Source organism: Homalodisca vitripennis, unplaced genomic scaffold, assembly GCF_021130785.1.
Source record: "Homalodisca vitripennis isolate AUS2020 unplaced genomic scaffold, UT_GWSS_2.1 ScUCBcl_3351;HRSCAF=8835, whole genome shotgun sequence".
Lineage (NCBI taxonomy): Eukaryota > Metazoa > Arthropoda > Insecta > Hemiptera > Cicadellidae > Homalodisca > Homalodisca vitripennis.
Genome location: NW_025779467.1, coordinates 45,529 through 59,287, shown reverse-complemented (window position 1 = coordinate 59,287; position 13,759 = coordinate 45,529). Strand labels below are relative to the sequence as shown.

Below are 13,759 nucleotides of genomic sequence, written 5' to 3'. Positions count from 1 at the left end.
TTTATAAGAGTTTGTATCATCAGTATGATGAGCAAACCCCCTAGGAAGTTGCATTAAATTGGAGTCACATTTTTAAGTTTGAGCAAATTTAAGCGAGTCTGAATTTCACCAGACTTTTTCGGATACTTCCCAATCACGTTATTTGGTTCTGATTATTATTTATTAATATTTTGTTGTATATATATATATATAGCTTTGTTCGATTTATACGTAGATAAAATTGTTAAATTATAACAGTGCAATAATGCAAAATTTTACAACTGGCATTTGCTTTAACTAGTATACTGTTAACAAACATTAATGTGTACACCATTTCAATTACAACTATGCCATTACATCATCCTCTTGATTTTCACTGATAAGGGTTTTCCATTATTTCCAGGAGAGATCCTGGCTAAAGACTTTGAGTGTTGGTTCAGCAGCGAAGTGGCGGCTGCTGAACAAGTGAGTCAAGTGGGCGAAGTGTTCCACGAGTTGTGTCGTGAAGTGTTAAGTGTGCGCAGGAAGAACAAGCAGTCTCTATTGGAGCGGATGTTGGGAAACAAGGCTTCGGGACGGGCCTATGCCAGGGGAAAGAGTGACAGTGCACTACCAAAGGACTAGCAGGAATGTCCTTGTCATGACATTTTCATAATATTTTTGTAAATAATTTGTAAAATATTAAGAGAAGTTGTTTAAACTTAAAACAAATAAATTTTGTAATTTGAATAAAAAAATTAAACCTAGTTTATAGTTTTTTTTATTAAATTGTACTGACTATTTTACACCATTAATTTAATGCAGGAGCTTTTAAACTTTTTCATTCAAGACCCAAATTGAAAAAATTTTAGGAGTCTAGTGGGTCAAATAAATACTTGTATTTCATTGAATTATGGTTAGAGATGTATATTAACTATAAAGAAGTGAAAGTTTTTTATCCTAACTAAGCCTATGTAGTAGGCTTCTAAAGAAAACTGTAGAGTATTTTTCAAACAAAATATATTTAGTTGTTTACTAACACGAATATTTTTACAGTGGTTGAACATATTACATGTTTTATTAGGCCATCTCTTGTTTTTCTTATGTATATAAGATATTTGTGCAGTTATTTTTTGCTAATAATGTCATACCACCTTGGCTAGAACTTTGACAACCCTACAGGATCATAGCCCTAACCAAAATAGATTAAATTTTGCAAATAAATATTGGTTAAAAAATCTAAAAAATTCTGCTTGAAAAATATTTTGTTCTTCTGTTCAAGTACAAAAGACCTGAAAAATATAAGCCCCAACGAAAGTCAAGACTGTAATATAAACAAATATGTTTTCAGAATGGCTTTTATAGTTGATACTACCGTTTTATTAATATGACTTATGGACCTTTACTCTACTATGAATGTGGAATCGAGTATAGCTCAAATTGTGGCTAGGATATTCACACGAGCCTCTATTACCTCTCCTCTCCACATCAGAGTACGTAGTACAGTCCATACCAAACATAGTGTTGTAATTCAGTCGCTTCTTCATTGAAATGTATAGGATTGTTCAGTGGGCTACCACTGTAAGGTGGTCTGTAATCGACTGTGGCGTGAGAATATAAAACACTGAAACACTCTTATAGTTGTCATAATTAGTAATAATCTACTTGATTGCAGTGAAATAAAAAATTTCTAAATGTGTTCTTTTTGTGTTTATATCAAATCAGTAGGCTCTCAAAGAAAATTTTCAAGGTAAGCGAGTTGATTTTCCTATCCATTAGTAATAAAAGCAGAGAAACAGCTGGTTTTAGTTTTAGCTAGTAACAAAGCTTCACATTCACATTTGCCTTAACATACTAAGTCTAGGCATCGTTATATGCAGAATCTGACAACTTCTGTTGTGCCTTGCATTGTTTGTTTGCATTACAGCTGAGTGCAACCATACAGACAAACTCTAACAATATATAGTAGATTTAACATCATGTACTACAACTACAGAAATCTTGTACCCCTAAGGTACAACTCTATAAAATACTGTCTTGGCAGTTAAATCGGTTGAAATTACGACACACAAGACAAATGCTTTCAGTTGTTAAATTTTGTTAAACTGGATTTGTGTAGCCTGATACACTGTAACTTGATTTTCTCAATGATTTGTAACATTATTTACAGAAATAAAACATCATTGTTATCAAAAGTTATCATGGCACAATAAAAAACTAGCATCATGAAGTGGTGTAAGTACTGAGAAAGTGTATTATTTCAAAGTGGGAAGGTAAATAAATTATAAATAACAAACTAGTAGTTGCCTGCTATTATAGAATTAAGCTTACAGAGTGTTTTGTGGTCCTAAGTCAGAGAATGAAACTGTTAAGTACCTGTGAAATAACTTAAATTCTCTGTAACATTTAATGTTGGATTGAATAACTCTATTTCAGTAACTGGTCTAGTTTAGGCCAGTGTGGAAAAATTCTATAGTTGGTCATTAGCGAGTTAACACACATAAGATTGTAATAAATAGGGAGTTAATGACATGTTGAAACGGATACAGTATATGAAAAAATACAACTGGCCATTTTGAATCTGATATATACAGAAAAACAAAATGAAAAATGCATCCCATTTGATTCATTCCATCCCCCTTTATAAAAGAGTAGCTTTTCACAGTTTAATCCATAAGCTTTTACATACTCCTATCAATTAAAAAAAATATTTTTTTAAAGAAAATTAGAAAAATTGCGTTATTTTATGGCTATAAAACTGAGACAATTGACAATATGACAAAAAAGAAAAAGAAAAATTATTGAAAGAAATTCTAGAACAACTCTCTACCAAATCAAATGTAACGAACCTGAAAAATGGACATATGTTTCCTACAACAATTTAACTACAGATACTAATAAGTTTAAAAAAAAGCATGCCAGTATTATGTATCCTCAAATTACAAAATTAAATTAAAGAATATATTAGAAAATCCTAAGAATAAACTAAATGAGGATTAAACAATCCTTGATGCATATGAAACAATTTTTATTAAAAAGAACCAAAATAAACTTACTGTAATAATGAACCTGAGCCTTTTCTAAATTCACTGCTACTGTTTTTTATCAAATTAAATATTAACTTTATTTTTGAAGTATACATCAACATACTTTCCTGGTTTTAAAATATTATCTCCTTGTAATTTTAATGATGTGTTTTTAAGTATAAATTTTTTATTAATTATCGTAACCACTTTAATTTTAGTTGTGGATCTGATGACGGTTTCCATTGGAAATGAAAAGCCTCACATAAATAAAAATTGTATTATTGGAGTGTTGGCTTTAAAATAATTAATTAAAGAATTCCAATAAGAAAGAAGCTTCTACAATGGAGAACAGTTGATTACATTTAACAAAATATTTAATTTAACATGTTTGCACCAAAGAATTTCTTATGGGAAATTTTTACCAAATTTAAGGACCTATGGAGTGGAAAGTATAGAGATCGGAGAAAATTTTTTTCTTTGCGTGTCACTAGGGCACAAGATACAACTATGTACCAAATTTCATGTCTATATCTTTCATTGTTTTTGCTGAGTGTTAATGTCAGTCAGGACACCTTGATGAACAGTCTTTTCCAGCCTCAATTCGTTTTTTTCAATTCATAATTGTTATGATGTCCAAAGTTCATAACACATGCAACTATTTACAACAAACACAAGCAACATTTATGCATACAAAAACCATTGAGTCATATCACACTACAGTAACAATTACCATGGCTCGAATCGTATGTTAATGAAAAACAAATACATGTATTATAAAAAATAGTATATTATGTTACAACCAGTAATGTTTCAGTTTTACACAGTAGAACTAAAACACTATAAACAATAAATTACTCCAGATTTGAAAACAAATCAACAAATTCGCAGTGACATTGTACTGCTATCAATAATTTACTTGTCGTCATAATTTTCAAGAACATCTGCTAAATGTTCATTGTCTCTTGGCCTCTTGAGTTGTTTCTTCCTCTGGTTGGGTTTCTTCCTTTTGTGAATGGGTGTTACTTTCTTTATTCCATGATCTTGCATTGATCGAATGCCCTAAAAGAATCAAATGCAATTTAATATGACAAATTCACAGTTTGTATAAACAGTAGTTATTTCAAGAAAATTTTATCAGTGAAATATAACAAACTGTGTTGTAAAAGTAGCTGATCTCTTTTTGAAAACCTGATGAATATGAATCAAAACAGACTTGCTTGAGCCAACCTTGAACCTTTGTGTGCAAGCCTAAATTTCTTCTCATCTGTGGATAGCGGTAGTCACTGGCTGGTAGCGTTGGAGTGAAGGAGTGTGCAGTGCTCTCGTCAGTTCTTTTAATGAAAGGAAAAGTACGGAATGATTGAAGCAGAGATAGTGAAATTTTGCCAGAAATTTCCAACAGCTATATGGGAACATTTGGAAAATTCAGATGACTTACGGTGACAATGCTATAGACATCACATACATTAAGGGGTACAAGTGGTTCCCAGATGGTCACACATGGTCGAGGGCGATCCATGCTCTGGTCATCAATCAACAACCAGGTAAAATAATGCCCAAACAACCAGGTCACTCACTAAAAGTAAGCACTGTGGTGATGCGGAACAGTCAAGCAACTATCCGAGAAATTTCGGAAGAGGCGTCAGCACTATTTCACCACACTCAATTTTTACAAAAAGTTTGGTAATGAAAAGAGTGTGGGTGAATTTGCGCAGAAGTTACTAACAACGAAGCAAAAGCAACTGTTTTGAAGTCTGGTGACTGGTGAAAAGTCTTGAGTGTATAGGAATGATTTAGAAATAAAATCTTAGTTGCCAAAATAGAAAAAAAGCGTGTGTAGCAATATCAAAGTTTATGCTGACAGCTTTCTTTAATCCCCACTATGGTATACTGCTAGAATGCAACACAGGGTCAAACAATTAAACTAGAGAGTACCTCAGGGATGTCATTCGTCACTCGGGAACTACTACTTCTTACAGCAACCGTAAGTAACTTTCTGAGTTAATATTTCCTTGAAGAAAATAAGGACCAATCAGTGCAATACTCGAAATACCTCCCCATACCATAACACCAGCCACATTGAATTCTGCTTGGATTACGTTATGAGGATTTACATCCGACCAGTACACACAGATATACTGATTAACGCGTCCATTTAGTTTGAAACATGCCTCATAACACCATAAAATTGATCGCAAGAAATTTGGATCAGCCTCTGAGCGGATAATTATTGTCTCACAGAATTCCAGTGGCTTATCGGAATCATTCTCATGAAGCGCTTGGAGTAAAGATGGACGGTTTAGCTTAAATTTTAATCACTTTAACATTCTTTGCACGCTTCTTCTTGATATCTTTAGTTCAGCAGATGCTTTGCTAGTCAATTTACCGGGACTGGTTACAAAAGCTTGAACAACTGTCTACAAGTTTTCTTCGTTGCAAATTAATCGTGGACGACCACACTTCAGGGCATTTTAAAACGCTTCCTCTGTTTTCAAATTTCTTATATAATTCCACAAAGGGTATCATGACACCTGGATATTTACCACTAGCTACTGGAACAGATAACAATGAACTTACTCCGTGTTGCTGCCAACTTAACATTGTTACCAACCTATCGAAACAAAATATCCCAATTGATGGGGAAACTAACATATGCGCCACCCTGTATAATTGTTTTACCTACAGTATTAAAAGAAACCAATGCATGAATATTAATTGTGTTATCAGGTAACAGATTATTTTAATTTGAATGTACAGTGAAAATAACTTACCTGTTTTTCCAAATATTCTTCTATTTTCATATCATCCATATTTTCAACAGCTATTGACCGCCACAATTTCTGAAATTCTTCATCTATGGATAAATTTGCTGTTTTGTCATTGTAAAACATAATTTTTTTTCTTGTCAATTGGCCTTGTAATGTAAACTATTTCATTTGCTAAACTCTGAAAAACATAAAAATGTTAAGCCACTAATTTGTTTCAAATACAATCTGAGAATAATATTATACGCACGATTTCAACTACTTCAAAGCTGTTTGTATCAAAGGAAGTAGACCAATTTAAAACAATTATAACTACACGAAATCCAACAATAGATCAATGCTCTCTACTGGTTGAGAAAGAATGCAGTGCAATCAAAAATGTCTATGCTTGTGTAAAACAAGAAGACTTGACCATCCAAGTATTGGAGTTAGCTTATGCAAAAGTAATAAATGTAAGTTACTCTAAAATACAATTTTTATATCTTCATCTCTTTAATTATTATTTCTTAAAAACTATGGTTTGGTGCTCAGATTTTTCAGGACAGCTTTCATATAATTCTTTATTTATAGTTTGTTACTAACAATAAATGATTTGAAAAGATAATATGATTTTAGGCATTTGCCACCATTATATGTTACAAAAAAGTATAACAATACGTTTCGAGGATTGACATCTACTCTCTTCTTTAGGTGTCACAAAAAAACTTAATGACTAAAAAGTGCAGCAAGGGACTGCCACTCAAAAGATCATGTAATACTTGGCTGGTTCACGTGATTCGTAAACATACCATGACATTGAGGTTCAGGAAACATAGGGGCAGAAACAGCTGCCCAACAACCCTACCCCTAACAAACATTGCCTTCCTGTTCTCTTTGTTTCAGATGATGCACCGCAATACCACAGAAAATGCCAACATTGAATTTTTCGTCATTCTTCCACATTTGTTGGTGCATGTGACGTGTTGTTTGTGCTTTTGCTTCTGTGCAGTGACATCACTTCAGTTCATTCCCTCCAGTCTGGGCATGTTGACAGCACTCCAGTCTGGTTGTTGGTCTACCAGTCAGGTATTAAAAGAACCTTTGAGTTGCACTTTTTAGTTTATTTTTTACAACTGAAGAAGAGGTTAGATTTATACTTTTTGTAACATATAACTGTGGATATAACTGAACCGAATTTTAAGTGCTTGTGTTCAAAATACTGATGTACAGTTAAACACAGAGTAAAATTACTTCACTATCACTCATCTAGTGTGTATTGGCAATATTATGTTTCGTTTCAAATTTATAAAACAAAATAATATTTTGTATATTTTAATACAAATAGATTTAAAAATGAGAAAAAGATGTAGTAGTTTTAATTTAAAAAGTCTTGTGTTAACATGTAGGCCTACTACTTACTATAATATGTAAAAACACATGTCAACATTGGTCTAAAATATTTCTGGTAGTATCTCGTATATGCAATCACTAACAAAAGACAAAAAAACATTCTTACTCCTTTCCTAAGAATAAAAGAATAAAAAAAATAAAAAAAGTATATTTATATATCTGTGTCAACATATTTTTAGGATTTAGACTGGTTTAAGTGTATTTGGCCTAAAATACAGTCATGGTTAAACTCCTACTTAGTAATGCACCTTGTAATAAGTTTAAAATTTAAATTGTAACAAAATATATACTAAGATTAATATTCATACAACACACCTTAAGTGCCTTATCACAATGTGGTAGTGACTCCTGAACATCTTCCAGCAAGATGCCACCCAAGCCCTTAAGGTCATGTTGCTTTAGCAGCTTTAATAATCCTTTCTTGTCTTTTATCTTGTAAGGTGCCTTAAATAAGTACTTGCATTCCTGGTTAACTTCTATCTTGGGATTATTCGCCAACGCCTCTGACAGCAGCCACTGCAAAATATTAAATAAAAATTATATTCATCAAATACAGATATATTTGTACCTAGTAAAGAAAAGCTTCCATCAGTATAAATTATACAAAAATGAAACTTTTCCTCATTTTGCATTAAAAAACAAATACATTATATGAGGGTATCTCTGATAGTGCATACTGCACTATCATCCTTATCATGCTTATTTGATTGTCTCGGTAATGATTAGTCTATATAAATCTTTTTACAATTTTCTATCAATTATAATATTACCTGTTTAACTTTATTCCCTACATCCAGTTGATTGGTTTCATCAAGAATCTCCTCCAAGCTCAAAGGATGATCATCCCCTTGCTGATGCCTTGATTTCATATGCTTCACTATTTTGGCCAAAACCCCAAATTTGTACTGTGAACTTCCTGTCATCGATTTATAACTGAAAAATCAATTATATTGCAAATAAGATTGACTTATTTTAAGATTTCATATACATTAGTACAAGAAAAAAGTTAAATCATATTTTTAGTATCATGGTAAAGTTTGTAACAACTTATTAGGTATCTAGATGTATGTAACGTAGATATAAATAACCACATAGACAATCATTGTTGGCTGTCTTACCTGATTACAAAATTATTAAGAGTTGGATTATTACATTATTTTCCCAACAAAATATTGCACCTGGGTTATATGGAACAATACTGAACATAATACACAATGAATCTACTTTGATATGATTAACCTCGGAACATTCATCTAAACTCCAGAAAAGTTCTCTATAAAATTAAAAATATCTTAATAGAGAAAGAATATTATTCAGAAAATGATTTTCTAAATGATGTAACCTTCGTTAATTAAATTGCCCCCCAACAACATTTTAATGTATATATATATATATATATATATAAGTAGATATGAATATGGCGGTTCTAGCTCACTTTTGGGACAGTCAGAAAATCAAGGGAAAATACTGTTTAAAGGACAATAAACGAATCTGTAACTCACGAATGAAAAATTAACTGAATCCGTTCCAAAAGCGACCCAGAATCCCCTACTGACCAAAAATGAAAAATCACGAATGAAACCGAATCTATAGCTGTTTGCTTCTATTTTCTTGAGCTGAAACTTAGTCAAATATGCTTCGAAATGATCTCATATCTGCTTCTAATCTACGAAAATTCTGTAGTAAATATATTAAAATCTTAATGAAAAATCTTGGAAAAGTTAAAGAAAAAAATATTGAAAAAATAGTATAAAGAATTTAAATTACCTCATACAAACCAATATAGTACTATTTTGTCCTATAGATATACTATTTTTTCAATAATTTTAAGTCTTAGTTTACAGATTTTTCTATAATAAATAGAAGAATCTATCACTGTTTTCACCAGAAATTGTGCTGATTTCTGTCAAATTCAAGTAAAAAGCATTACTTTTTCAAATTCATAGTTAAGAAATTTTTACCTTATAAATAGAACAATGGCACGAAGTAAAATAACATGTCCATACTGCAAAAAAGATATTTTTGAACACCATTATACCCGACATTATAGCTCAAAGAATCATCTGAAAAATAAAGATATTTATGACAAAGAACTAAATTATTTGAGGACTTGGGCTAGAGAAAATCAAATTGATGATCACCAAAACATGTATAATATAGAAAAATTAAGGGAATTAAAGAAAAACTTTAAGGAAGATAAAAAAGATCTAAATCTATTTAAAGATGAAAAAATTCAATCAATCGCTGAAAAATTGTCCATTGAAACAAACGATAAAACTAAGTCTGAAATGATCGAAGAAATTGACAAAACTCTTAACGAAAAACATAAAAATATCATTGATGTAGAGGTTTTATCCTCAATTCACGGTCTTTTCAAGCAATACATTTTAACAAATTTAAACGATAATTCCATGTCAATTTACAAATATCTATCAATTATGCGCCCAGAAATTAAAAGTTTAATAGAAAAATTTCAAGACACTGTGAAAAATAGTAAAGGATATCTCTCTTTGGAATGCGAATACGAACGAACTTTAGTGAACGGTGAAACACAAACGTGTCCAATGTACTTTACTATAAAAGCAGACGAGATCTTTGATGTAAACGATTTTATCACTAAGCAGTTTAATAAATTATCACATCGAGAACAGACAAATCATCCAAATAGGGGTTCAGGATGGACATTCAAAAGTTGTAAACAATTAGTTTTGAGCCTTAACAAACACGAAATGATGAACGCAGGATCATATATCGATTTACCAAAGAAAATCAAAGATAAGAAAGCTTGTATAAATATCAAAAATAAAGATGATTTCTGTTTTGTTTATTCTATCCGATGCGCTATTGAAAAACCCGAAAAGAATGCTGACAGAGCAAAGCAATATGAAAAATTTGTAAATGACGAGATATTTTCAGGTTTCGAGTATCCAATGTCCTTAAAAGATATACAATCATTTGAAAAACGAAGTTACAATTCCAAGTATAAGTATCCTAAAATGTCTATCAATGTCTATACTTATGACGAGAAACTCAACATTGTTCCATTACAAATTTCTGAAAAATATGATGCCGAGTTAGAAGTTGATTTATTGTATGTTAAACAAGAAGATAAATCTCATTATGTTTTAATAACCGATTTAAATAAACTCGTGAGTTCTCAGTTATCTAAACACGAACATAAAAAATTGCTATGTAGAAGATGTTTAAGCCATTTCTACAAATCTGGAGATTTAGCAGAGCATTTAGAAATTTGCAAGCAACACGAAGTTTGTAAGCCAATTATGCCCTTTCCAGGTCAAACAACATCATTTACTAATTATCAAAAGAAATTTTCTCATCCCTACGTTATTTATATGGATTTTGAGAGCATATTAGAAAAAATTCTGACATGCAAGAACAATCCACAAAGATCGATTACAACCAAGATTCAGAAGCACATTCCTTATGGTTTTACTCTATATTTAGTGTCAAATGTGACAAATCGCATGTACAAACCTATATGTTATAGAGCAAAAAATGAAGAAGATTTGCCAAATGTTCCTGCAAAATTGTTTGAAGAACTCAATAAAATATCAAAATACATAGCTACAAAATATAATTCTAAGAACAAAAAACCTATGAAATTGACTGAAGAAGAAGAAATTTCATACCAAAATGCAAACGTTTGTCATATTTGCGAATGGTCTGCTTATGATGTTGGGTCAGTTCAGTATGGTTTTACTCCTGATAGTTGGAATGATAAGAGTTATAATAAAGTGAGAGATCATTGTCATTTAACCGGCAAGTTTCGAGGCGCAGCTCATGCATGTTGCAATCTGAATTTGAAATTTCCACAAAACATTCCAGTTTTCTGTCATAATATGTCAAATTACGATACTCATTTGTACATAAAAGAATTAGCTAAGAAATATGGAAACGTTGATTTGATCGCAAACTCAGAAGAAAAATATATAAATTACTCTGTAAATTCTGGATACGGGTATGAGTTTGATGGTGACAAACCTAGAAAGTTCATAAAATTCTCTTTCGTAGACACATTTAGATTCATGGCCTCGTCTATTGAAAAGTTAGCTAAAAACCTCAAGAAAGAAGACTTCAAACATACAAATCATTTTATACAAGATGGTCTGAACGCAATTCTAGAAAGACAACCAAATGACGAAGAAGAAATCTTTAAAATTCTATCTGGAAAAGGAATATTTCCCTATGAATTTATCGATAGTATTGAAAAACTTGATTACACAGAAGAGCTAAAAATTCAAGATTTCTATTCACTTTTAACAGATGAGAGCATATCTGAGAAAGATTTTCAACATTATTTAGCCGTTTGGAATAAATTAAAAGAGAAAAATCTAGGAAATTACTCTGATCTCTATAACATCCAAGGTGTTTAATTGCTTGCCGATATATTCGAAAATTTCAGAAACATTTGCCTAAATTGCTATAAACTCGATCCGGCACACTATCTAACAGCTCCCAGTCTCGCATGGGACGCAATGTTAAAATTAATGAAAATTGAGCTTCAGCTAATTAACGATTATAATATGTATTTGATGATTGAAAAAGGTATTCGCGGAGGCATTTCTCAATGTATTAAACGATATGTGAAAGCAAATAACAAATATTTGAAAGATTTTGATAAGACAAAGCCCGAAAACTATTTGTTATACGTCGATGCTAATAACCTTTATGGGTATGGCCTAATGCAAAATTTACCATATAACGAAATCAAGTGGATGGATCCTAAAACTTACACAACTGCAGAATGGAAAGAAAACAATTTTGGAACTCACCGGCGACGAAGATTATGGCTATATTCTTGAAGTCGATCTTGGATATCCAACAAATTTACATGAACATCACAAGGATTTACCTCTTGCTCCCGAACATTATAAAAACAAACTTTGCACAACTTTACTGGATAAAACTGAATACGTTGTTCATCATTCGAGAAATTTGAAGTTCTATTTGGAACAAGGTATGATTTTGAAACATGTGAATAGAGTTATTGCATTCGATCAGAAGCCTTTTATGAAAGAGTACATTGATTTTAATACTAATATGAGGACCAAAGCTACAAGTGACTTTGAGAAGGATTTTTATAAGTTAATGAACAACTCAGTTTTTGGAAAATCTATGGAAAATGTGAGAAACAGATGTGATATTAGACTAGGAAATGAAGAATTTTCAATGAAACAAGCTAAGAAAACAAATTTCAAATGCTTTAGTATCTTTGACGACAACTGTATAGCGAGTCACATGTACAAACAGAAAGTAAAATTTAACAAGCCGATCTACATAGGATTTTCAGTTCTCGACCTCAGCCTCAAAATTGCTAATGTACGAGTTTTATTACAACAAATTAAAGAACTATGATCCAGATTTGAATCTGTGTTACATGGATACAGACAGTTATTTCCTAGAATTGAAACGTGATCCTTACAAAATTATTAAAGAAAATTTGAATGACTTTGATACGAGCGATTATCCAAAAGATCATGAATGTTTCGGTACTAAAAATAAGAAAGTCATAGGAAAATTCAAAGACGAACTAAATAGCGAAGTTTTAGAAGAATTTTGTGGTTTAAGATCAAAGATGTACTCGTACAAATATCTAGACAAAAATCCAGTTAGGTGTAAAGGAATTAAGAGAAGCGTTGTAAATAAAACAATAAATATCGAAAACTTGAAGAGATGTTTGTTCGAAGATAAAGAAGAATTTAGGGAGATGACAGTAATCAAAAGCTACAAACTACAAACATGAGTTGTACACAGTTACCATAAACAAGCTGGCACTGAACGCTAAAGATGATAAGAGAATTGTCCTAGAAAATAAGATCGATACAGTACCTTATGGCTATAAAAATGAAGCAAAATCTGATATATTAGACGAATTAAATAAACTTGAAAACTTTGAAAATTGAGAAATAACCGGAAGTGTTTACGAATATGAATTGAGAAAGTCAAAGCTATAATTTTTTTCTATATAAATGGAGTCTCAAAAGAAATGTACAATATGTCAAGAATTTAGACTTTTTGAAGAATTTCATAAAAATAAGTCTAAAAAAGGAGGAATAGAGTCTATGTGTAAAGTTTGTCGTAGTAAATATGAGAGAGAATTATACGATAAAATAGAAAAATTAACGTTAGAAGAGAAAAAATGTTGCGTTTGTAAAGAAATTAAGGATATTTCCCAATTTTACGATTGGCATTATAGTAGAGATAAAAAACATACACATTGTAAAGATTGTGCTATAAGAATTCAACGAAAAAGTCAAAAAGAAACCGACTCTTTGCGAGTGTGGACGAATCATTCAATGGTTACCTTATCTTCAAAAACATTTACAGACAAAATATCATAATTCTAGAGTTTAATAAAATTTAGAAACATTTTCATCGTAAAGTCCAGATTCATTGATAAAAACAGTGTCAGGATGAAGATTGTTAAGGGGCCATTCGAATAGCCCCTTGTTTCTCGGGGTCTATGGGATAGACTCCTGTAATTTATACATACAAAAGTTGTTTTTATCATCATTATCGACATTATTTATGATAGCTTGCCTCGTGTTTTCATATTCTAAAATTTCTGCAACATCTTTTGCTTTGAACCAAATTTTGAAA

At 31.4% G+C, this 13,759-nt stretch overlaps 1 protein-coding gene across 1 annotated transcript in view; it reads right to left on the bottom strand.

Moving 5' to 3' along the window:
* Nucleotides 1-3,760: 3,760 nt before the first annotated feature.
* Nucleotides 3,761-13,759, bottom strand: part of LOC124372485 (general transcription factor IIE subunit 2-like) — a 30,331-nt gene continuing 20,332 nt past the window's right edge. Inside the window, 5 exon segments of the mRNA XM_046830887.1 lie at nt 3,761-4,043; nt 5,756-5,884; nt 5,886-5,930; nt 7,454-7,654; nt 7,909-8,071. Of these exon segments, the coding sequence (XP_046686843.1) occupies nt 3,897-4,043; nt 5,756-5,884; nt 5,886-5,930; nt 7,454-7,654; nt 7,909-8,071 (685 nt within the window). The 3' untranslated portion in view covers nt 3,761-3,896.